Below are 26,124 nucleotides of genomic sequence, written 5' to 3'. Positions count from 1 at the left end.
TGGCCCTCCCCCTGCTCAAATGTAACCTTGTCATGTAGGACTCCCCTGACTACCCTTTCCAAAACATCATCCTCCACCCCTCACTCTCTAACCTTGCCTTGCATGATTTTTCTTCATATTACTTTTCACACCTGATATAGTATATATATTTTTTATTCTCTCTCGCACATACACATGCTCTCTCTCTGCCATTAGGATACAATCCCCATAAAAGCAGGGACCTCATCTGTTTTGTTCTCTGCTCTAGAATGCCTGTCACAGGGTAAGCCCTCAATAAAAAAATACGGACCAAATGAATGAACGACTTTGGCAGAGAAGGCCCAATAACAAAACACTTATCATCCCCCACTTTATCCCTTTTCTTCCCCAATGCCCAGGTGTCTGGAAGCTCTTTGTGGCCTTCAAATGTCCATCTGCCAGGGTCAAATTGTGACTTTCGAGAGTCCTAGACATTTTAGCCTTTGCAGGTCTCTTCCTCTATGAAAAAAAAAATACTAAAAATATTTTCTGACAATGTTGTTATAAAGATGAATATATTATTATATATGACAGCGTTTTCTTCTACCTAAAATTTTGTTTTCTTTTTTCTGAATTTAAGAGAAATTAAAACATTTTCATGGGCCCTAAAAGTTCTGTGGGCCCTGGTGTGTCCACTGGGCCTGCCGGGTAGGTGGACCTGGAATGCTCCTCTGAATCCCACACGTCCTTGGTTCCTGCACCAGGCTCTCTAGAGCCAAGCTGGCCAATACAGTAGCCACTAGCCACATGTGGCTATGTGAATTTAAATTAATTAAAATTAAATAAAATTACAAACTCACTTCCACAGTTGTACTGGCCACATTTGAAATGCTTGATAGACGTATATAGCTACTCATGTCAGATCTGAAAGGGCTCTCGCCCAGGACAGCTCAGATATAGAACACTGCCATCACTGCAGAAAGTTCTGTTGGAGGGAACTGCTCTAGAGAATCAGCTCCAGCTACTCCAGCCTCCTCTGAGTCTCTCTTCTTGGAACATGGGTTCCTATTCTGGGATCGTACTTGAATTCGCCACCTACTAGGTGGGTGAACCTGGGCAGAGCCTTCAAATTATCTGAGCCTTGGTCTCATTTTAAAAATGAGAGTAATTATAAGTTTTATAATAAGGTTGGTTGGTACAACCAGATGAGGTTGGTACAATAACTGACTTGTACTGAGCATATTCCAGAACTGGGTATTTGCCATGCGTTGGCTCATTCTGCCTTCTCAGCAGCTCCATGAGATAGGTGCTGTTATCATTTCCTTTTTTCCAGGATCAGAGAAGTTAAATAACTGCCCCAGGCCACACAGCTGCTGAGTGGCAGGGCTGGGGTTTGAAATGAGATCTATCTGATACCGCAACCCACTTTCTTATTACTAATTCTACTCAGTACTGTGCTTCCTACCCAAAGACCAGGTGAGATAACGCATGAAGACATTTTTTGAAAACTTACATATTACCATACAGATAAAAGACGGTATAATTTTTGTCATCGATAATAATAATCAGAATACTGGTAAAGAAGGGGATCCCAGCCCCAGCTCTTTTACCCAGGCCCTAAATGAGGACTTTGTTTTTTTTCTTTCCTCTAATTCCAGGCTTGCACAGGCCTGGCCTTTACAAACAACCCTCCTGACACAGCCTCTCAGTCTGCTGGAAGTTTGGCTACCATTTACCAAGCCATTATTTGTCCTAATAAGATATTATTCTGCGTCTTTCCTCTCTGTGCTTTCACCTGTCATAGCATCTATATTCCCTGCAGCCCTGGGAAGTAGGTAGGAGTAGCTTTTATTATCGTCATTTTACAGACAGGTAAATTGAGGCTCAGAAGAGGTTCTGTAACCTTCCCAAGGTCACACAACCCATCTAGGGCTCAAGCCACTGGCCCTTTTCCTGCTCATATCCAGCTCTTTGACTTGTTCTATTTCATGAGAACCCAGCAGTGGCCACCCACAAACCAGCAAATGACTCTCAAAAACCTTCGGTGGCTCCCTACTTCTAAGGGGAAAAATAATTTTGGTAGCTAAAGACTTCCTGTCTAGCAGGTACCTGGAATGTCACCTTCCTTTCACTTATGGTTTTAATTCTGATTCAAAGGCACAATCCCTCCTAAGCCCCCTCGCCGCCACCACCACCACACATACACCATCTGCACGATTTTGTGACCCACGATTTTGAGAGCCACAAGAACTAGCCCTAACACTGGATACCTGAGGCAGGTGTAGTGGTGGGGAGGGGAGTGGGGTCAGACAATACACACTGAGGTACCCAAATTCGTGGTTATTTTACATTTAGAATTTGGAGGGAGTGTAGACATTCTCCAATCCAGGGGAATGAATCCAGTGGCTCTTTCTTTCATGAAAGGCTCTCCAAATTCTAAAAGATATCTTACTTTATTGCTTTTTCCCACAGCCTAGGAAATCAGGAGCATCCAGGTTCAGAAAATCTGGCTGGCTGTTTTCAGTTCGGCCACCACCTTCCTGGGTGGCCTTGGGTGTGCCATGCAAATCTGAGTTTCCCTTATCTTCGACATGGAAGTAAAAGGGCGGATATGTTTCTTAGGGGTATTATGTGGGCTGTTAATTAACATTTGTGTCATGCCTAAGAAAAGGGAAGGTGTTGGGCCATGGGAGAATGTCATTGCTGAACTGTGCCTCGGGACTTCTGGGAGTGATGAGGAGGAGTTTCATTGTCAGAAACAAAGCCTGACGTTTTGAACAAATCTGGTAGGAGCTTCTTTATCGGAAGTTTGATTTGACTTTGAATTCCTCCAAGTATATGTGGTTCTCCAGGAAGGGGATAGAATTATTCACATAGTCACAGACGCCTAGAACTAAAATGCCTGAGTCACTGCACAGGGACCATTACAAATACAGATCATAAAGCATTAGAATAACAGCGTAATCCAACCATATGTTTTAGAACTTTTTATGATAGGACACAGAATGTTATAATAGCAGAACTCCAGCTTGTCAGTTCTGAAGGGGCTCATAGAGGTCACCCAGTCCAGTTTTTTAACCTGTGCTTTCCAAGAGGGTGTTCTCCTAGGGGATGAGGGACAAGCCTGTGAGCAGAGTCCTAGGCCTCTACCCCTGCTTCTAATAGTGCAGCTCTGCTTCGAATCTCTTTATAGATTGTGCTTCCAGGTACAATTTCATTAGGAAAAAAGAGATTCTGCCCCTGAAAGCAATAGAGGGTTTTGAAATCACTGATCCATTCTAGCTCTCCCCATCGCCACCAATAGCACGCACATGTCATTACGGATGAGGAAAGAGGTCCATAGGGCTTTGGTGACTGACTTGACCAAGGCCACACAGGGAAGAGTGACTTTAGATAAAGGTCTCCCAAGGGGTCAGCTTATTACACTGACCATTGAACAAGCATTGGCGCGTGTGCAGCCCTGAGCCACAGCCAGAGGAAACGCCTTCAGTGCCTTTAAGAGCTCATTTAGGGTCTAGCAGAGACCACAGGCCTGCACAGGCCAAAGACCCAGAGCCACATGAGTTGGAAGGAGCTTTGGAGCTCTTCTTGTCTCTGCCAAGGGCAAATATTACCCTAGAGTAGCACACCTTTCACAGGTGGCCGCCTAGACTGTGCTTAGATGCCACCGGTGATGGGGAGCTCTCCATATTCTGAGGTGACTCATTCCAAAATTGTACTCGAAATCACTAACCAAGAAAATGAGCAAAGATCTCAGAGCGCTGCTCCTCCCAGGTGTACTCAGACTTTTACCAATGACTTGGGTAAAGACATGGATGTTATAACCACCAAGTTTCTGAATGTCAGAATCAAGATTCTGAGAAGCTGGAGCAGTGAACTAAAACATGGGGTGAAATGAATCACGGTCCCACTGAAGTCCTATGGCATTTAGTTGTAGAAAATCAGCCTGGGGGTGATATGATAATATATCTGAGAGTTTTCATTACCCACAAACTCGTCAATAATAGTATGAGCCAGCAGCAGCTAAAAAGTAATAGTACTTGGTAATAGGTGTTGAAAACTATGTCACATACAATTTCACCATTTACGTACATTAATTTCATTCTCAAAATAGTATAGGAAGTAGAGAAACTGAGGATCAGAAAAGGTAAGCCACTTGCCCAAGGTCACACAGCCAGAACCTGTGTGTTGTGAACCCCCTCTGTTCCCTTCCCCATCTATGAAATGAGTTTGGGAGTTACACGGAGATGGAGTTTGTCACAGATATATCCTAAAAAGGTCCATTCGTGAACCCCCACACCTGCGCTTGCTCACACACATGCATACTCAAGCCCCACAGCTACCAATTTATTTACTCACATCGTATGGATTCGGTCAAGTAGGCGCTCACAACTAATGTACCCGAACAATTATTCAAAAATTGCCTCCTAAGTATGTGTGTGTGCTCTCTTGCAAACATGCACATTCACCCACATACAGATCTCTCCCTGAGCCTGGGGAGCCAAGAGCATGAGGCCGCACCCCAGACAAGCGCCTGCTCGCAGCTTCCCAGAACAGCCTGTGGCTGGGCCAGCAAGCTTAGACTCGACCAGCGACCAGTGGCTTCCTGCTCTGCAGGGGCACAGGCTAGTCCTCCGCCAGAGGATTCAGGGGACCCCACCCTCACCCCTACCTCGGGCTTTGATTCTACCTTGGCTTTGAAAACTATAATAACTAATATTTATTGAGTGCTTTTCAGGCAGTGTGCTAAGCACATTAATATGTATGATCTTATTTAGCCTTCATAAAACCCCATGAAAGCGGTATTCTTAATAGCCCCATTTTATAGATGAGAAAACTAAGGTCTGGAGATGCTGAGTAACTAATCAACCCAAGGTGATACAGTTAGCAAGTGGTGGAGCTGGGCCTTGAACCCAAACAGCCAGATCCACAAGTGACCAAAGCTTCTCCTTTTGGCAGCATGGTCGGGAGGAAAGAACCTGGCTCTACTTCTTACCATGTGATTTTAGGCAAACCCCTTTCTTTCTTTAAGACGATTTTCTAGCTTTAAAAAGTAAGAGTTTCATTAAAGTTTCTTTCAGTTTTCATTCGGTCGTTGCTTTTCCTAAGTCCAGATACTTCCATTTTTCAACTAGTATTTATGTGCCGGGCACTGATCTAGGCACTGGGAAGGCATTCATGAACAAGACACACAAGGCTCCTGCCTTCATGGAGCCCATTGTCCAGTGCAGGACAAGCAAATAAACAAGAACATACTGTACGGTGATAAGTGCCATGGAGAAGATGGGGTGGTGTCATAAAGGAGGGTGTTAGGAAGGATACCACATCAATCTGGGGGTTAGGAGGTAACATTTGAGCTGAGAACTAGATAACAAGAAAGAGCTAGGTATGTGAGAATCTTAAGTCAAGGGAAGTATCAAGTGCAAAGGCCCTGAGGCAGATCCCAGTTAGGTTTGTCTGTAAAGTGGAAAGGTCCCTACAGCTTGCTAAATAATGGGCAGAGTGCTGGGAGGTGCGACTGGAGAAGGTGGCTGGGCCCAGGTAGTATGGGGCATTCTAGGACATAGTAAGGAGTTCGGATTTTAATCTGAATGCTATGGGAAGCTACTGGAAAATCTCAAGCAGGAAAGTGATACAAACTGACCTACATCTTCATAAGATGTTTTGAAGCAGTGGTTCTAAGTGGTTCTAAGTAGGCCAGAAGAGTGGCTCGGGGAGCCCAATGTGCCTTTGTACCTGCAAACTTGTTCACGTGCCCCAACCTGGTGCCAGAAAACAACATCCAGACACAGGTCCTTCCTCAGCAAACCAGTCATCAGGTCTGCAGGTCCTACAGCTTGAACACAGCCATGGGCACCAAACCCCCACCCAAGGGTGCATTCTCATTGCATCTTATCCTCCTCCAGAGAGACTCCGCCCCAGGTCCCTTCCTACAGTTCATCTTAACGGCTTGCGCTCTGCAAGCTGCCTGTGCAGCTGCTGAGCGGTGGTGTGTCTTGTTGGGGCCTGCCTGACACGGGTGCTGACCTGGTGAACAGGAAGTCTTCCACAAAGCAGGGCAGGTAAAGCTGGGAGGCTGCGTGTACTCTGGGCTCGCTGGGCTGTGCACAGAGCGAGTGGACCTGGGACTGGGGTAAGGACTCATTTCCCCCTGGGGCTTCAACTTCAAAAACAATGCGATCCTGGGGTGGTCGGGGTCCGAGTGACTCGAGGGTCCCCTCCCACTTGCAGGAGACTGTGTCAGGGACTCAGTGAGTATGGCTTGTGCCTCAGGCTGGCTCCGCTAAGGTGCAGTGGTAAGTAAGGGGTAAGAGTAGGTGGGGAGGAAAGGTGGGGAACAAATGACGTTTTTCTGTCACTGGCTTTAGGACCTCAAGTATAGAATCTGCTTCCATCATGTTCTCTCTTTCCTGAGGTGCCTGGGCTTAGGAAATCACTAACAAAATCTCAAGTGAGGGTGGTAGGGAGGCCAGAAAGAGGGGGCATATTCAAATTCTTTTCTGTCACAGGCTTTAGATCCCATGTTAGGCAGCCTTTTCCATTCCTGCCTCCATCCTGCCTCCCATGTTGGGATGCTACCTGCACAGTCTTAAAGAACCTGCATTCAGTTCCCTCGGGACTCAGGAAAGACAAGGATCCAAGCCTCTCCTTTCCCCCGCTTGCTCTGAAAGTTTAACTCTTCCTTGCCTTTGAAGAGCAAGGCGACTGGAAAAACAGGTCTTGCCTGTTTCATCCAGGAATGCTTGGCACATCTGGCTGGCAGCCACTAAGCTCCTTGGAGTCAAGACTCCCATGAGCGGGCCAGGCACCAGCTTCTAGTTTGGCAACCAACTCTGCCCTCCTCCCTGCTCCATCCCACCCTTGGGCCCTGATGAGTCTCACATTTTGACCCAGGCTGGAGTTCAGGGACAAGCCCTATGGGATCCTGTGGGAAAAAGCAAGGGAGAGAATGGGGACTGTGGCAGGTCTTAGAGGGGTGAAGCATTAGATTAGTGCAACAATTCCCAGGGACTAGTTCTCACCTGGCCACCCACCCTCTGACTTGGGGCAAGAAAGACCCTTCCCTGCTCTGGGGCTCTATTCCCACCTGTGCATGAGGAGCAGGATCAGAACTCCGTCATCTCTAAGGTCCGTGTCCGCTCTGGCATTCCAGGAGTAAAGGAGTTTTCTATGTTTGGGGTTACCAGGTGAGTCAGAGTCAGGCCCTGTCCACAGGGACCTGTGGTGGGACAGGTGTAGGTAAGCCTGGGGTAGGGCAAGTAGCCCTGGCCTGTGACACAAGGAGCTCGAGATCTAATTCTTGCTTTGCCTCCATCTAGCTGCAAGGCCCTGGGCAGGTCCTCTCCCCCAGAGAAACTAATAATAGCTAATAGTATGTTAAAACTTACTATGTGCCAGGTATCCTGCTAGGTCATTTACTTTGTTATTTCACTTAATTTTCACAACAATCCACTGAGGTAAAATCCTTGTTCCCATTCCACAGAAGAGAAGATCGACACCCACAGAGGTTAAGTAACCTACCCAGAAAGTCACCCAGCTAGTCAGTGGTGGAACCAGGGCTGACAGCCAAGAAGCCTGATGCCAGGCCTATGACCTTGGTCACTTCGCTTTTCTGTAGCCCCTGCATGTGCACTCAGCTCAGTTTGGCTGGAGCTCTGCCCTGACGGAGGGATCTTGCAGGAAGTACTTAGAGCCAGGTTGCTAAGCTTGGTTAACTGGTTGGAACTACTTCAGCATCAGAAAGTTTTGAGAGAAAAGCAGTGAAATGGTCAGAACTGTGCTGGATCTGCCAGGTGCCCTCAAGAGGGCATTTAAACTAGTCAGTTATCTTTCAAATGCAGGGTGTCTAAACCTCAGCACTATTGACATTTGGGGCCAGATCATTCTTTGTTTTAGGGGAGCTGCCCTGTGCATTGTAGGATGTTTAGCAGCATCCCTGACTTCTACCACTAGATGCCAGTAGCAATTATATCCCCTCCCCTCCCCCCACCCACCTACAAGAGCTGGGATAGTCGAAAATATCTTCAGACATGGCCGACGACCCACCCGTACAGGGAAAATCGCCCCCAGTTAGGAACTACAGCAGTAGGAACCATTTTCTTCCTAACTTGTACACTTTCTTTCTTTTTGCTCAGGGTTTCAGTTTTTCCACCATGATTATTGCCTCGTTGGGTTTTGTCGTTTTCTTGCTTCATTGTACAACCTGTGAGAAGCCCCTAGAAGGGATCATCTCCTCCTCTGCCTGGCACTTCACACACCCCCTTTATAATGCGACCATCTATGAAAACTCTGCTCCCAAGACGTACGTGGAGAGCTCTGTGAAAATGGGCATCTACCTCGCCGAGCCCCAGTGGGCAGTGAGGTACCGGATCATCTCCGGAGATGTGGCCAATGTGTTTAAAACCGAGGAGTACGTGGTGGGCAACTTCTGCTTTCTGAGAATCAGGACGAAGAGCAGCAACACAGCTCTTCTGAACAGGGAGGTGCAAGATAGCTACACCCTCATCGTCCAAGCCACGGACAAGACCCTGGAGTTCGAAGCTCTGACCCGTGTGGTGGTGCACATCCTGGACCAGAATGACCTGAAGCCTCTCTTCTCCCCACCTTCATACCGAGTCACCATCTCTGAGGACATGCCTCTCAAGAGCCCCATCTGCCAGGTGACTGCCACGGATGCTGATCTGGGCCAGAACGCCGAGTTCTATTATGCCTTTAACATGAGGTCAGAGATATTTGCCATCCATCCCACCAGTGGTGTGGTCACCTTGGCTGGGAAGCTAAACGTCACCTGGAGAGGGAAATATGAGCTCCAGGTGCTGGCTGTGGACCGCATGCGGAAAATCTCAGAGGGCAACGGGTTTGGCAATTTGGCTGCACTCGTCATCCTTGTAGAGCCGGCCCTCAGGAAGCCCCTGGCCATCACCTCGGTGGCAGTGGCCCCACCAGACAGCAGTGAGAGTGCCACCTACGCCACTGTACTGGTAGATGCAAACGGCTCAGGCGCTGAAGTGGACTCACTGGAAATTGTTGATGGTGACTCTGGAAAGTACTTCAAAGCCATCAAGTCTTATGCTCGGAGCAGCGAGTTCAGTTTGGTGTCCGTCAAAGACATCGACTGGCTGGAGCACCTTCATGGATTCAACCTCAGCCTGCGGGCCAGGAGTGAGAGCAGGCCTTCCTTTTATTCCCAGATCAGGGGCTTTCACCTACCCCCTTCCAAACTGACTTCCCTCGAATTTGAGAAGGCTGTTTACAGAGTGCAGCTTAGTGAATTTTCCCCTCCTGGCAGCCGAGTAGTGATGGTGAAAGTAACCCGAGCCTTCCCCAACTTGCAGTATGTTCTAAAGCCATCCTCAGGGAGTGCAGGGTTTAAACTTCATGCTCGCTCTGGGCTCATCACCACCACAAAACTCATGGACTTCCACGACCGAGCCCACTATCAGTTACACATCAGAACCTCACCAGGCCTGGCCTCCACCACTGTGGTCATTGACATCGTGGACTGTAACAACCATGCCCCCATCTTCAACAGGTCTTCCTATGACGGCACCTTTGATGAGAACATCCCTCCAGGCACCACTGTTTTGACTGTTACTGCCACAGACCGGGATCATGGAGAGAATGGATATGTCACCTATTCCATCGCTCGTCCAAAAGACGTGCCCTTTTCTGTCGACCCTTACCTGGGGATCATCTCCACCACCAAACCCATGGACTATGAGCTCATGAAAAGAATTTATACCTTCCAGGTACGGGCATCAGATTGGGGATCCCCATTTCGCCAGGAAAAGGAAGTATCTGTTTCTCTTAGGCTCAATAACTTGAATGACAACAAACCTATGTTTGAACAAGTCAACTGTACTGGGTCTATCCGTGAAGACTGGCCAGTAGAAAAATCAATAATGACTGTGTCAGCTATAGATGTGGATGAGCTTCAGAACCTAAAATATGAGTTCGTGTCAGGCAATGAACTAGAGTATTTTGATCTAAATCATTTCTCCGGGGTGATATCCCTCAAACGCTCTTTTATGAATCACACTACTGGTCAATTCATCAATTATTCCCTGAAAATTACAGCCTCAGATGGGAAATACTATGCTTCTCCCACAACTTTGAATCTTACTATAGTGAAGGACCCTCGTTTTGAGGTTCCTATAACATGTGATAAGACAGGGGTACTGACGCATTTCACAAAGACCATCCTCCACTCTGTTGGGCTTCTGAACCAGGACTCCAATAATGAGGACTTCACTTCCTTAAGTGCATATCAGATCAATCATCATACCCCTCATTTTGAGGACCACTTCCCACAGTCCATTGACATCCTTGAGAGTGTTCCTCTCAACACCTCCCTGGCCCACCTGGCAGCCACTGACTCTGATACTGGCTTTAATGGCAAACTGGTCTACGTGATTGCAGATGGCAATGAAGAGGGCTGCTTTGACATTGAGCTGGAGACAGGGCTGCTCACTGTAGCTGCCCCCTTGGACTATGAAACCACCAGCTTCTACATCCTCAATGTAACAGTGTATGACCTGGGCACTCCCCAGAAGTCCTCCTGGAAGCTGCTGACAGTGAATGTGAAAGACTGGAATGACAATGCACCCATATTCCCTCCTGGTGGGTACCAGGTAACCATCTCAGAGGACATAGAAGTTGGAACCACAATTGCAGAGCTAAAAGCAAAAGATGCTGACTCGGATGACAATGGGAGGGTTCACTACACCCTGCTAAGCCCCACAGAGAAGTTCTCCCTCCACCCCCTCACTGGGGAACTAGTTGTCATAGGACACCTGGACCGGGAATCAGAACCTCAGTATATATTCAAGGTGGAGGCCAGGGATCAGCCCAGGAAGGGCCACCAGCTCTTCTCTGTCACTGACCTGACCGTCGCATTGGAAGATGTCAATGACAACTCTCCCCAGTGCATCACAGAATTCAGTAGCCTGAAGGTCCCAGAGGACTTGCCCCCAGGAACTATCTTAACATTTCTGGATGCCTTTGATCCTGACTTGGGCCCTGCAGGAGAAGTTCGATATATCCTGTTGGATGATGCCCATGGGACCTTCCAGGTGGACTTGATGACCGGCGCACTCAGTCTGGAGAAAGAGCTGGACTTTGAGAGGCAGGCTGGGTACAATCTGAGCCTGTGGGCCAGTGACAGTTGGAGGCCCCTGTCCCGAAGGACCCTCTGCCACGTGGAGGTGATAGTCTTGGATGTGAATGAAAATCTCCACCCTCCCCGCTTTGCCTCCTTTGTGCACCAGGGCCAGGTGCAGGAGAACAGTCCCCCGGGAACCCAGGTGATGGTAGTGGCTGCCCACGATGATGATAGTGGCTTGGATGGGGAGCTCCAGTACTTCTTGAGGGCTGGCACCAGTCTCACAGCCTTTAGCATCAACCAAGACACAGGTACCAGGAGCTGGGTAGGATGGGAGTCCCAGGTGCTGGGAGAGGCTGGGCTTAAGGGAAATCAGGGACTGTCCTGAAAAAAGTCAGACTGCAGGCTAAAAAGAAAAGGAATAAATAGGGACTTTCCTTCCTGTCACTTTTATTTTTATCATACTAGGGATATGTATGCATATATGCATGTATGTATATATCCATTTAAGTCAAATCAGCCATATCACTAGCATCCTGTGTGTGTGTGTATAATGTATATATACATTATACACACACATACAACATATATACACACACATACACACATATACATATATATACATATATACATACAAAAATATTACGTATATTTGCTTATAAAAGTAATACGCTATGATTATAAATTTTTCTATATATAATTTAAAAATGAGTGTTTCTCTGTGACCCATCTCCGCAGATATAATATTGATTTACAATTTGGTCTATAATCTTCTAAATTTTTCTTCTTTGTATCTGATATATTATCACTGTTCATGTTATTATTATGAAAACACACAATTGACACACACTAATTCTAAAACTTATTTTTTCACATAACATACCCCCAGGATATCTTATATGTCTGTACATATAAATCTTTGTCATTCCTTTTTAATAGCTACATTTTATTCTACATATAGGTGTAACATCCTTGTCCATATACTTTTACTCACATTCATTAGTCTCTATAGGAAAAACTCTTAAATGTAGCTGCTGGGTCAAAGGATAATACATGTTTTCGATGTTAATAGATATTTCAAATTGCCCTCCAAAAAGGTAGAACCAACTTACTTATTCCTTTCAAGCTTCATAGAAAATAAGTACAATTCTGCAAACACTTAGTGAGCATCCTCTATTTGTAAGGTCCTGATATAGGCACGCTGGGGGAGAACCCAGGTGAATGAAGGTAGGTCACTGCTCTCAAAGAATTTACCATCTGATAGGTGATTTATTTCCAGGGTAAAGGGCAGGTTGATATGGTGGAAAAAGCACTAGATTGAGAGTCAGTTCTAGACCCAGCTCTTCCACCTACCAAGATCTTGGTCAAGTCGTGCTCTCTCTAGGGCCCTGAGTTTCCCCATCTGTCAAAGGAATAAGGTTCTTTCAACTCTGACATGCTATGGCTGTGAGCATAGGCCCTGCCCTTTCACAGAGGCCCTTCCATCTGCGTGTGATCCATGAGAACTTAGGGTGTAAGCCTCTTTTGCTCACTATTGGACCCTAGACTTCTAGAAAAGTGCTGGCCCATAAGTAAGCAATTTGTGGAGTTAGTGAACTAATGAATGAAGCTAAGTCTTTAAAATCATAAAGATAATGGAGAGAGAAACAGCAATTTATTTGTCAAATCCCTAACCCTTAAATTGTATCTATAATACTTGAAGCTTGAGGGAACCAGATTAGGAACAACTGTAAGGAAATCCCTTAAAGGATGTGAAATAAATCAATCAATAGGACTTGGGTTGAAAGTAGTTAGGAGAAAGTAAGTCAACTACCACTGTCTTCTGGAAACCCTGCAGATGCCAGAGTCATGGGCCTATTTTAGCAGAGGAAAAACTCTGAGAGGTTTCGAGGATACGAATTCCCCGTGTTTAACTCAGCAGCTCCCACACCATAGTGCCAACAGTTCCCTTTTCTCACAGATTACCTATTAATATCCTTTCCAGAGTACAGTTTGGAGAGTGTTAGGTAAGGTGATTTCTAACACTACTTTGAGCTCTAAAATATTTTGAGTTTGGTGATTAACTGTCCCTAGGACTGATTCAGACTCTGACACCCCTGGACCGAGAATTTGTGTCCTGCTACTGGCTGACCGTGTTGGCAGTGGATCGGGGTTCCATACCCCTCTCTGCCGTAACTGAAGTCTACATCGAGGTTATGGATGTCAATGACAACCCACCCCGGATGTCCAGACCCGTGTTTTACCCCTCCGTCCGGGAGGATGCACCCTTGCACACTTCTGTGCTCCAGCTAGATGCCTGGGACCTGGACTCCAGCTCCAAAGAGAAGCTGACCTTCAACATCACCAGTGGGAACCATATGGGATTCTTTGTTATTCACCCTCTCACAGGTAAGGACCTCAGAAATCTGGAGGAACAGGATTCTCTACAACAGTGCTTCTCAAAGTGTGGTCTCAGACCAGCATCATCGACAGTTACCTAGGAACTTATTAGAAATTCACATTTTCAGGCCCCACCTTAAATCTACTAAATCAGAACTCAGAGTATGGCCTAGAACTCTGTATTTTAACAAAATATCCAGGTGATTCTGATGTGCTAGGTCTGAGAACCACTGCCTTACAAACTCCATCTCCAAGTGGAAATAATACATACCAATTTTCTTTCCTTGGGGTCTAGGGATGCTAGCAGGTTGCCTGGTGGTCAAGCTGGAACTATTACAGACCTCCCAGTGCTCCCAACATTTAATCATTCAAATAATGATTTTTTGAGTTGTTTCTGACATTTAAAAATTAGGAAATTCCACAAAACATTTCCAATTTCTAACTGTTCTTAAAAACAAAACAGAAGATCTGGCTCCACTGAGTCCCCATTCCCACAGGGCCACAATTGCCTGGAGGCAACAGCAGCTCCCTATGAAAAGCAGGCACATGTCCTCTGGTCTCCACAGTCCCCTCATTTCCTGTTGCATTATTGCCAAACTTTTTCCCGAATTTATGCTACCTGCCTGGCTCCTGTTGGTGTTGGAATTTGAAAGCCAGTCCTCAGTGCTGTGTATACTTCTCCGAGGCCCCATCTTCCTCTTGGAAGATGAACATCAATCCTATTGCAGAGAAGGTTAACATACTTTTCTCTGAACCCATGATCCTATCCTCCAGCTCCAACAACTCACTGTTGGAATGCTAGAACCCTGGCGAGATTAGAGGAAGGAAAGCTAGTGGGCAGTTCCTCACTTTTAAGACAAAAGGAACTCAGGAAAAGCATGAGCCTAGAGGTCTTGGGGCAGACAGTGGGTGAGGGATACCAGTGTCTACTTGCACAGTGACATTCGTTTGGAACCTTCCCTGTTAACCTTTGACCCAGGGAGTGAATTAGTCTTCCTAAAAGGATGCTTTCACCCAGGAAAACAGGCCTAACTAGCTCTCTACCTGGGTCCACCCTTCCCTCCCTTTTCAGAGAGGGAAGAGATCTCTCACCTAAGGCAAATATTAGCTTCTTGATGTCTTCCAAATCTCTATTCTGTTTACTGTCAACAGTTCCCTGGTATTGGGTCTGGCAAAATGCCTCAGAGGGCAGAGAAGTTCTTAGTCTTCCTGCAGTTGAGGAGAAGAAATTTTTAGCAGCATAAACATCTAAAAGTAAAATAATCAATCAGCAATGAGCCCCCAGCCCCATTATATCGCTCCACTTCCCTACTTGGATACTGTGAATGGTATTCCTATGCCCTTAAGTAGAGCCAGATCCTGCTGAGTCCACACTCTTGCGTCTGGCCCCTGTTGACCTTCCTGGCTTCCTCTTGCCTCTCTCACTCTGCCATTCTCTGGTTCTAGCCACATGGCCTGCTTCAGTCCATGAGCTCTCCTGGCGCTAGGCCTTTGCACATGCCGTTCCTTCTGCCTGGAGTCTCTTCTCTCTTTTTGTCTGGCTAACTCCTGCTCTTAGCTCAGATCCCAGCCCAGCTGCTCTTTATTTGAGAATTTTTTTCTAACACTATAGTAAATCTCCCAGCACCATCTACCTGCCTCCCTTTTTTAAAACACTTATTACATAGAACATTATATTCATTTGTGTGATTATTCCATTAATTATCTATGTCCTTCCCTAGACTTCACAGACTTTTTAGAAAAGAAACCTCGATTGTTTTTGCCCACTAATATCTTCAGTGCCTGGAACACAATAGAATCTCAATAAATAATAGGGAAATGAATGAATGGATCTCTGCCAGCACTCACAATCTTTTGTTAAGCCCAAGATTCATCCATTTATTCAGCTAACGTTTAAATCTGTCTGCCCTTTCTAAGCACTTAAATTATGTGCTATGGAGATATGTGAAAATAAATACAGCACAATTTCAAGCCTTAAGGAATTTAGTCCCTCAGAAGCATGAAGATCGGAATATAAGAAACTATAGAACCAGTGCAGAAGAGCACATCGTTAAATTTGTGTAGATGCGATGCCGTGGCTGCTCAGAAAAGACAGGAAGCTGCGCAGTGTGGCAGATCAGCAACAGCTTCACGAAGCAGGGGTATACCGGGCCGAAGGACAGGGAACACGGACAGGCAGTAATCGGGGAGGACCCATGGGCAAGAGAGCAACAGGAGCACTAGCCAGGAAGGAAAAAGCCCCAGGTCTTGTTAAAGACACAGCAAGTAGGTCAATTTCTAAAGGCATATCATTTTCAGCACTTATTAACTGTAAGTAAGATCTTGGGAGATACATAGAGACTAACTGCTCTATGTCAGAGTTTTTTCACCAGTAAAATGAAGATAAGTGTCGCTATCTCCTCGGTAGTTGTGAAGATTAAATGACTTAATAGAGATATGTGAGGAGCTCGGAAGAATGTCTGGACATGTAAGAGCTCAGTGAGTGCTGGCTGCTAGGGTCCTGAGGGAGGGCAGAAGAGGGAGAGGGAGCTGGGAAGGTATTTGGGGTAAGATGTAGACTGTAGTGGGTCAGAGTTAAAGGAGTAGAAAAATCTGGACTCCATTAGAGGTGTAACCAACAGCATTTGGAAAATTATTGGATGAGAAAAAGAAGGGGGAGGAAGGAGTTAAAAATGAGCCTAAGCAGGGTAATGGGGGAAATTTTGTTTGAAGGCAAGAAATGATAAGAACTGAATCAGCTCAGTGCCCACCTTGTGCCAGGAAGAGTCCTTAGTGGCCCTTCGCACAGCCCCATAGACTGGCTCTGCCATGTCCTCATTCTACACAGGCTTCCTGGGAAGCCTGACGACAACCTCAGAGAGGGGATGAGGTTGATAACAGGTCAATGACCCAGGAAGCTACAGGCAGTAAGTCCAGGGACGCTGGCCCTTAGAAGGTCGGGGGAGGCGATGGTGAGAGAAAGGCAGAGAGAGAAAAGGAAAAACAGAGGGGCAGAGATGGAGAAAGAAAGTCTGAGATTCAGAGAGGCAAAGAAGGGGAAGGGAGAGAAGAAGATCTGGACGGGAAGAAAGGAGGGCGATTAGAGAGAAACAGAGAAAGAAGAGAGACAGAAAAAGGAGGAGATGAAGGGAGAGAAGGAGCAGGGAGGAAAGCAAGGACCGAGACGGAAGGAAGACTTACTTGCCAATGCCCCCAAAGTGCCCCTGCACTCTTCTGGCGGGGGCGTGGAGGGTGCCCAGATCCTGGAAGGTACTCCCCTGTTGGGCCCCTTAGCTTGGGGTTGAGTGGGCAGAGTGACCAGGGACAATAAATATGCACACTGTCCCAGAGAACTGTCTTTCTTCTCTGACTGGAAGGGCCTCTGGCTGTGGGGCTTTTCAGGATCTCTGATTCTTCCCTTGCCTGCTTTCGGTTCAGGAAGAAAAACTCAGTATGACTTGGTTCTACTGCACAAGGCAAGAACGTGTCCCTAACGGAGGGCTCGCCTCACATCTCATTCCATTTCCAGCACTGGAGGCTCCACCCCAACACGGAATCTCCTCCCCCCTTCATTCCTCACTCTTCATTCCATTACCCCATTATTTAATTGCCTAAACAACAGCAAGAAACTATTGAAAGTTTTCAGATGACCCACTGACTCCAATGAATAGCTCTGCTTTTAAGAGACCTTCCCTACCAGCTATGACCTCTCAGCCTATGGGCTTGGATGCCCCCTGGGCCCCTGATAACCTCGGTCTTGACTTCCCTGATGCTTGCAGAGCACTGACACCTTCTCTCTTTTGTGGCCTCAATTTATAGCCATAGTGCCGCAGAAAATTAAAACTAGACTTACAGATCACCAAGACCCCCTTCCTCAATTTACAGATGAGAGGAGAGGAGGGATACAAGAGTCTACTTGCTCATCCGTGCCAGCGGGTCATAGGAAGAGCTGGTACTAGGACCCAGGTGAATGATGTAATAATAACAAAGGAGTAAAAAGCTACCACGTTGTGATTTCTCATGAGCTAAAGGCAGTGACTGTGATCCCTGCTGTAACTCCTGACAAGCTGTCGTTTTCACTCGACACCCTTCTAATGGTGAAAGTGAGAAGTAGGAAGGAACCTGCAGATGCCATCATCTCTGTTGTCCTCTCCTACTTCCTCACTCCCGCTTCTTTCTCCAGAGTTCCACTTCCCTTTAATGTTCTTGCTCTCTAAAGACCAGAAGGATTCTAGGATTCAAATGTAACTCTTGAAATTACCTCCAGTAAAGTGGCCCTACGAGCTCAGGTCTCCCTCCGACCATTTCTCCCCCAGGCCTGCTGTCCACGGCCCGGCAGCTGGACCGAGAGAACAAGGATGAACACATCCTAGAGGTGAGTAATGATGGATTTGAAAACCGCCTGAAGGAAGCCAGGCTGGAGCTGAGCCAGGCCTTAGGGCCACACGCATGTCTCCAAACACTGTGGCTGAGGAGGGTGCTAGGCTCAGGGAAAACTTGCTACTTAAGTGGAGCTCTGCCATGGTAGGTAGTGAAGACTCTTAGGGTCTTTGCTGGCTCTTTAGCACTGTGAAAGGAAAGAATCTGAAACCATGTCCAGGCTGGGCAAGAAGCACTGATTGATTAATAATGCCTGCAGTGAGTACAGGAAGAAAAAGTGATATACATGTGCTATGCGCTTGAGTCTGGTTTCCAGCCATTCCCATGATCCACAGAGAGTCACTCAAGGTCAAATACTAGGTCAGTAGCAGAGCCAGGATGAAAACCCAGACCTTTGACTTCTAGATCTGTGCTCTTTCTAGGATGTCTCTAAAATCACATAAGCATCCCTGCCTGGTGCCCATTCCAGTGAGAGGAATCGATCTTGACCAATCAGAAGGACTCTAGTTATGCCCCCTCCTGAGCCTTCCATAACTGATGAACAGGCATCTCTCTTCCACTCTTAAAGACATCAGGTGGTAGGGATACGTATTCCTCAGCAAAACTGAAATAAACTTTGCTTCCTAGGCTCCCCGGCTCTGCACATTCCCTTTGTAAGAAACTAGGAAGCAACAAACTAAGAACTGGAGTTCTAGACATTGAAGTATTCTCCACAGATCAGTAGCGACATTTATCTTTAAACAGCAGAATATTTTTAAAATTCAGGACTATTTAGAGTAGAAATGTCCTGTCTAGTACTCTTGGGGTCACTGATGCATGGGACAATTTGCCTCTATGTGAAATACTCCCTGATTCTGAAATTATTTTAGTGTCTTTTCTCTCACTCTGGATTTCACGTCATGCATCGAGCTGCCAGTCTGACTCAAAAGGTACCACCCACTCCTTCATAAAAATCTTCTCATTTGTTTTTTCTAACCTCCAGTAGCTTAAAGAAACTGGAGAACAAAGCATATGAGGATTACAAGCATATAAAAAGTAAATGGTCTCCAAGAAATGGCCCATTGGCCTCCTGAAGAACCAGCTTTGGTCTAGAGCGTCTGTGACTTTGTCTTCTTCCAGTTCTTTCTGGATTCTTTCTCTGTTCTTGCTGGCTTTCCTGTGGTAAGGTTACCAGAGAGCTGAGTTCCAAGTAGGTGAGGTTAAGATAATAAAAATCACAAGCATATACCAAAGAACAGACTGGCTGACAGCTCCAGGCTGCAGAAAGCAGGGGCGGTGGTAGGGTTGCAGTGGGTGCGCCACACACAATCACTGCTTTGCTTTTGGCAACTCATGCTGGATTCTGTCCCCAGGTGACTGTGCTGGACAACGGGAAGCCCTCCTTAAGGTCCACCTCCAGGGTGGTGGTGTGCATCTTGGACGTCAACGACAATGCCCCTGTGTTCTCCCACAAGCTCTTTAATGTCCGCCTTCCAGAGAGGCCAAGCCCAGTGACCCCTGGGCCTGTGTACAGGCTCGTGGCCTCAGACCTGGATGAGGGTCTCAATGGCAGGGTCACCTACAGTATCGAAGAGACTGACAAGGAGGGCTTCAGTATCGATCCAGTGACGGGTGTGGTGTCATCCAGCAGCACCTTCACAGCCGGAGAGTACAACATCCTGACGGTGAGGGGTGGATGGAGGCTGCGGAAGGGCAGTGGCATAATCGGTTAGGGATTTTCTTAGGGGATACGGGAGGAGGGAGACACCACCAGCATGATGGAGGTAGTACTCCAAGACAGACTGGGAGCCCCAACTTCAGTCAAAGGACCAGAATTCTGGACCTTTCTCTTTGAAGGCAATAAAATCCTTGCCTGGCAAATCTGCTCTATTCTCAGAGATAAGGATTTGGTGAGAGTATAGCAGGGGCTTCGGAATCAAGATAAGCCTGGGTTCTAATCCTAGCTCTGCCATTTTATACCTGTGTGGCCTTGGACACGTCATTTAACCTCTTTGAGCCTTTGTTTTATCATCTGTAAAATGAGGCTAAGAACATTTTCCTTATAGGAAGCCCATAAAGCAAAGGGCTAGGGCATGGGCTCTCATGTCAGACAGCCTAAATCCAATACAGCCTCATCGCCAGCCGGGCAGACAACCCCAGGCAGGTGAATTCACTTACGCAAAAGGGAGGTGATAATGTACCTCTCTCAGGGCCGTACTGCATATTAAATTAGATGTTGTACATATTGCTCTTAGAGCAGGGTCTTATAATAGTGAAAGCTCAATAAATTGTAGTTTATTATATTAATGGTTATTGGGAAAGGTAAAGGGGCCAGGTATGTAAAGTCTGGTTTAGGAACTAGCACACCATAAGCCTTCAGTTACAAAGTGGCTTTGATTAGATTTTCATTGCTCATGAGGTTCTTGAGCACAGGTTACATGTCTTGTTCACTACTGTGCCTACGGCAACTAGCATGGTGCCTGTTTACAGCAAGCCCTCAACTGTGTGTCTAATGAATGAATGAGTGAATGGGAAGCCAGCTCAGTCAGTCACATGGTACCTTGTTTCTTGGCTGGCCATCTGGGTCTTCTTATTTCTTGAACCCAACCCTACAGACAAAGCCTCAATTTCAGTTTTGGCCTCTTTTCAGATCAAAGCAACAGACAGTGGGCAGGCACCACTCTCAGCCAGTGTCCGTCTACACATCGAGTGGATCCCCCAGCCCCGGCCCTCCTCCATCCCAATGGCCTTTGACGAGCCCCACTACAGCTTTACAGTCATGGAGACAGATCCCGTAAACCACATGGTGGGAGTCATCAGTGTCGAGGGCCGACCCGGCCTCTTCTGGTTCAACATCTCAGGTGAGGGCCCAAGGAGGACCAGCCCCTCTCATCCTTATAGACCAGCTCTAGTCCTCATGGCATGATCTTTCTGAGCCCTCTCAAGGTCATGCTCCCTGGCAGCCCCTCTTTTGACCATGAGTGGTGATTGCTTCTTCCCTGGTTCTCTGGGGCAGCGAGTAGTAAAAGCACCACTTCTGCCACACTTTCCTTCCAAACTGGTTATCACCTCAGGTGGAACCTCCATGGTCTGAGTTAGATAGTACTTCAGTTATCCCAAATGCCTCGGAGATTTAAGAAGGGTGGTCCAGGGAGACTCAGAAGAAAAAGCACAAGTTTTGTGTTTCCTCTTCTGCTTCCATGTGAAAATCAGTGTAGAGCTGACTTCACTGACCACAAGCCTGAGGCCAGCTATACCCTGGGGCCATGCTTAATTTTTTAGTTGCAGTTTCCATCCTCAAGATCAGGGGACAGTATCCGTTCTCATTATGGGAGACACTTGGGTCCCAGCTCTAATGGCCTTCTCTGAAATTCCTTTCTGTCTCTAAACCAAGATTTTGTTAAAACATCTAGGGGGTGGGGGTGGTCACCGACCCCTCTGGGAATTGATGAACATTTAGGCCCTCTTCCCAGAAAGTTGCACGCATAAACACACAAACATAAATTTACATACAAATTTAGGTGTTTCGTAGACTCTCTAACCCAGCCAGGGATTCCAGGTTAAGAATCTCTAATGTAAGAGTTTTGGCACCACATGAACCATGGATTCCTGTTATAGTTTTCCAGCCTGGTTCAGAGATTGAATATGCATTCGTCCTAAGTTTTCAACTTCCTGAATTTACATACAGTTCTGATTCACTGCTCTTTTTCACCGTTTGGCTCTTTTTCTTTTATACAAAATTAATACACGTACTCTAAAGAACATTTAGAAAACACAAATGAGTGCAGAGAAGAGACTAAAAATCACCTAAACTCCCACTAATCAGAAGCGAATCCACTGTTACAATTTAGATGTGTTTCCTTCTGGTCACTTTCTCTCTCTCTCTCTCTCTCTCACACACACACACACACACACATTCTCTGTCTCTCTCTCTCTGTCTCTCTCTCTTTCTCTCTCTCTCTCTGTTATTTTAAAATATTGTTTTCTAACTTTTAAAAATATATGTGAACATATTTCCATGTCACTAAACAGAACTCTATTTAGTAGACATTTAAAGAGCTGTATGATAATTCTAAGTTTTGGATTCTTATAGTTCATTAAATCAATTCCCTCTTGTTGAGTTATTCTCATTTTTTTCCTGTGTATAGGCACCTTTAGACCATGCAAACTGCCTATAAGCCACGAAATAGACCACTATTACTTCTGCATGTTTCAATTCTAGTAGCAAAATACATTCTGTGGCTAATTTTGGTCTTCCTCTGGGACTCTTCGGTCTTTATAAATTGACCTTTTTCTGTATCATCATTTGGATCTCAATAATGATTTGACAATACTTAACAAGATAAATTACAGCTTTTGCAACCCCTGGGAGATAAATTTCAGCCCGTCACAGATATCATACTATTTCTGAACAGTCTTAGAATCCTTGATTCAAGTTCTTCCTTAAATGCTCACAGACCCTCCAACTAAGATTAGCACATACTACCACCTCCCATAAATCTGCCAGCCAAACCCCACATTGTGCTCCTGCTAAGTCACTGAGGTTGTGTGCGCTTCCCCCCGACTCACACTCCAGGTGGGGACAAAGACATGGACTTTGACATTGAGAAGACCACAGGCAGCATTGTCATCGCCAAGCCTCTCGATACGAGGAGGAAGTCGAGTTATAATTTGACCGTGGAGGTGACTGATGGATCTCACACTATTGCCACTCAGGTTAGAGGCATCAGCTGGGGAACCCCAAGGTGAAAGAGGATGGGAGGCCTTCTTGGTTGGAATGAGTGCTGAATTAGAATCAAGATTCTGCATCCCAGTCTTATCTGATCCATTCTCTGCTTCTGCAATCTTGAGAAGATTCTTGTTCCCACTGGGGATCTCTGTATAATGAGGGGGTTTGTCTAAATTAGCGGTTTTCAATTAAAGATAGAGTACCACAGGGATGAAGAATGATGGTCAGGCAAAGGGGCCTTTGGATTTCTACTCTGGCTTCAGTCAGAGTTTTATCTGTTTCATATATTGCGATTTTACACGAAATTTCATTTGAAAAAGTCCTTTAACAAAAATTCTGATTGTATACTATCTGAAAGTCTTGTGATTTTGAAAATTTTATCATTGATTCAACACTTACTTGTTGAGAGCTGTGCACCAGGCATTGTGCTAGGCACATATATTATGGTGGAGAATCAGACAGACAAGGTCCTTGACCCCCTGAAGTTTACGGTCTACCTTCTCTTTCACTAACCTACCTAGGTCTATATCTTCATGATTGCCAACATTAACCATCATCGGCCCCAGTTTCTGGAAGCTCATTATGAGGTCAGAGTTCCCCAAGACACACTGCCTGGGGTTGAGCTCCTCCAAGTCCAGGCCACGGATCAAGACAAAGGCAAAGGCCTCATCTACACCATACATGGCAGCCAAGACCCAGAAAGTGCCAGTCTCTTCCAGTTGGACCCAAGCAGTGGTGTTCTGGTAACTGTGGGGAAATTGGACCTGGGCTCAGGGCCCTCCCAGCACACGCTGACAGTTATGGTGAGTTCACTGAAAAATCAGGTGAGGATGTACTTGCATGTAACTGTGTGGGAGTGGATGCTTGGAGGCATGCTGAAAGTTCCCTTTCCCCTGATGGGCCAGGTGTACTGATGTTCATAATGATAATCCATGAGATGAGTTGTGACATTTCATATCCTGCCAGAGGTACCTTCCATAAAGGATGCCTGGGAGTGAAGAAAGAGATGGGACAGCTGCCAAGAGAATTCCAGCAACCTTGAACTTGCTCCAAATATCTCCCAACAGTTCTCTCCCTGCTCTGTGACTGCATGATCACAATGTGGATTCACATAGTGTCAGAGCTGGGAGGGACCCAGAGACCATTCCACCAAGAGCAAACACTTACGATCAGAGGAGCCAGTTACATAGAGCACAAAATTTAAGGAGGACTCACTCTCAGAGTCTTGTGCCTGCACTTGAATAACTCTGAGAGTGAGCGCCTCCTCCTTAAATTTACGCCCTACATGCCTCATTCACCTCACTCTAGTCCAAGCCTTGATCCTATCCATTTTTCTTATCTTATGCCTGAAGTCCATAGAAGAAGAGAGATGTGCTCAAAATCATGCAGGAACCAGAATCAGAGTCCAGCCTTCCTGACTCAAGGTTCAGGGTTCTTACATATTTATCATCTTCTGGGCACATTAATATATATTAAAGGCTCTGAGAAGTCCTGCAGCAAATAAAACTAACTTCATTTAATTCAGCGCTGCCTAAATTTACTTAATCATAGAATGTTTTTCCCTTCTTTGTGTATTATGTTAACATCCTAAGAGTTAATATTCTCTGAGAACTAATTTGGAAAATACTACTTCTCTGTTTACTTCTTCCTTTCTCTCAAAGTGGAATTACACATTAAAATAGCTAAGCCTAATAATCAATAATTAATAAACTTATTTTAAAAGGAAAAAAAAGCATAAATGAGAGCAAAATTTAAAGGAATACAGAGAGTTACAATTGGGTACAATTTCTCATTGGCATTCTATTTCATTGACCTTAATCTAACACTGCCTCTTCCCATTCCATCTGCTGCTCACCCCACTGCCCCTTTGGGCTCATAGGTCAGAGACCAGGAGATGCCCATCAAGAGGAACTTTGTGTGGGTGTCCATTCAGGTGGAGGATGGAAACCTCCACCCACCCCGCTTCACCCAGCTCCACTATGAGACAAATATTCCTGACACCACAGCCCTTGACACAGAGCTGCTCCAAGTCCGAGCCATGGATAGTGACCGGGGAGTCAATGCTGAGGTCCACTACTCCTTTCTGAAAGGTGAGAGGCCTAGCTATGAGTCCAGAGCATGGGGGAAGGGGCTTTAGTAATAAGGAAAAGCACCAAAGGCATACATTTGCAAGTTAATCAAGGGTTAAGCTTTCTAAGCTTTGGTGAATTATCATCCTAGAGCCATTCCCTAGGATTATAATCATCTAAGTAATATAATTCCAAAGATGGTAAGAGCAACACTAAGGGACTACTCGTGTTATGGGAGATTTCACATGTATATTATATAAACCCATCAAAAACAATACACATAGAGAATGCTTATGAAGTTTATGCAACATTTTAAAATGTAATCTTTGTGCCTGTATAAGAGAAGGGACCTATAAATACTTTAAAAGATGTATGGCATAGTTTTAGATGTAATTTTAATTTTCTGCTAAGAATACATCATGATTTTGTATCTGTTACATAGTTTTCTTCATTTCAAAAATGAGATAACATTACTTGTGCCAGAAAGTCTTTGTAAAGATTAAAAGAGAAAACGTATATTAATATATGTTGTAAACTGTAGATTATACAAATGCCAGAGGTTATTGCTATCATTGATAAGTGTTAATTATAGGTAATTAATGTAACAAAGTGCTAATATCTAGTTTCCCACTAATTTTTAATGTTTGATAATTCATATTTAATAATTATTATCTTTAGTAATAATTAATACTGCAGAGAGCTGGATGCTCTGGAGGGACAGAGATGAACATGACTTGCTCTCTATCTTAATAGAGCATAATGTTTGTTTATTGCTTAGCAGTATCTCATATACTTTCAGGAATCAGAGCCTTTTAAAATATTTTCTTTTTTGAAAAAAAAACAGAAATTGTTATCCCTGAAGAACAATACTACACATGATAACCCATTAATTGCTTACTTTTTATGATTTATGAAGTGTAATAACATCTTTTATCTCATTTTATCTCATTGACAACCCTGATGATGGAGGTACTAATTTTATTTTATAGATAAGATTTACTTTAAAATATTCTTCTGATTATAGAAGTAACACATGTTCATTTTTAAATCATAGAAAACACAGAAAAGTATAAAGAAGAAAACAGCACTCAGCCATAGTTTTTCTAACACTTGCTACTCTTCGGTTTTACTAAAGAGGAAAATAGGTCTCAGGCTCAGACCCTTTAGCAAGCACTGATTTTAATAAGAGGTTTTCCATTGACTTGTTTTTATGGTAACCTCTGATTTGTGGCAAGCAATAATGATTTTCTTTTTTAAGTAGCAATATAAAGTTGCCTGTTGAAATATTTTAAAATCGAAAAATGAACTAATTTAAAGGAAAATATCCATTAAGTAATAATGTAAAATAGTATAGGTAGTGGCTGGATATAGAAAAAATTATAAAGGCAGTGTGAGAATGCCCAAAGTTTAGGAAATTCAGGTGTGGTGGAAATGGCGTTTGATCAGGAGCCTCAAGATCTGGGTCTATCCAGTCCCTCCTCACTTTATTCCTTGCCACTCACTCCCTAAGCCTGACAAGGACTTTCCCACACTATATGGGGAGTAGACAA

The 26,124-nt window shown here is 45.3% G+C and overlaps 2 protein-coding genes across 3 annotated transcripts in view; one reads left to right on the top strand and one right to left on the bottom strand.

The window, feature by feature from the left end:
* The window catches only part of SLC36A1 (solute carrier family 36 member 1), a 245,499-nt gene that overhangs the window by 132,539 nt on the left and 86,836 nt on the right, over positions 1-26,124 (bottom strand). The window lies entirely within an intron of this gene.
* FAT2 (FAT atypical cadherin 2) overlaps positions 8,109-26,124 on the top strand; it is a 52,389-nt gene continuing 34,373 nt past the window's right edge. The window contains exons 1-8 of the mRNA XM_006906428.1: positions 8,109-11,370; positions 13,133-13,447; positions 17,734-17,792; positions 19,150-19,461; positions 20,427-20,637; positions 22,353-22,492; positions 23,027-23,308; positions 24,385-24,595. Of these exons, the coding sequence (XP_006906490.1) occupies positions 8,112-11,370; positions 13,133-13,447; positions 17,734-17,792; positions 19,150-19,461; positions 20,427-20,637; positions 22,353-22,492; positions 23,027-23,308; positions 24,385-24,595 (4,789 nt within the window). The 5' untranslated portion in view covers positions 8,109-8,111. The remainder of the gene's footprint in view (positions 11,371-13,132; positions 13,448-17,733; positions 17,793-19,149; positions 19,462-20,426; positions 20,638-22,352; positions 22,493-23,026; positions 23,309-24,384; positions 24,596-26,124) is intronic.

Source organism: Pteropus alecto, unplaced genomic scaffold, assembly GCF_000325575.1.
Source record: "Pteropus alecto unplaced genomic scaffold, ASM32557v1 scaffold40, whole genome shotgun sequence".
In the NCBI taxonomy this organism is placed as follows: domain Eukaryota; kingdom Metazoa; phylum Chordata; class Mammalia; order Chiroptera; family Pteropodidae; genus Pteropus; species Pteropus alecto.
The sequence above is the reverse complement of the archived record's forward strand: the minus strand, read 5'-3'. Positions and strand labels throughout refer to the sequence as shown.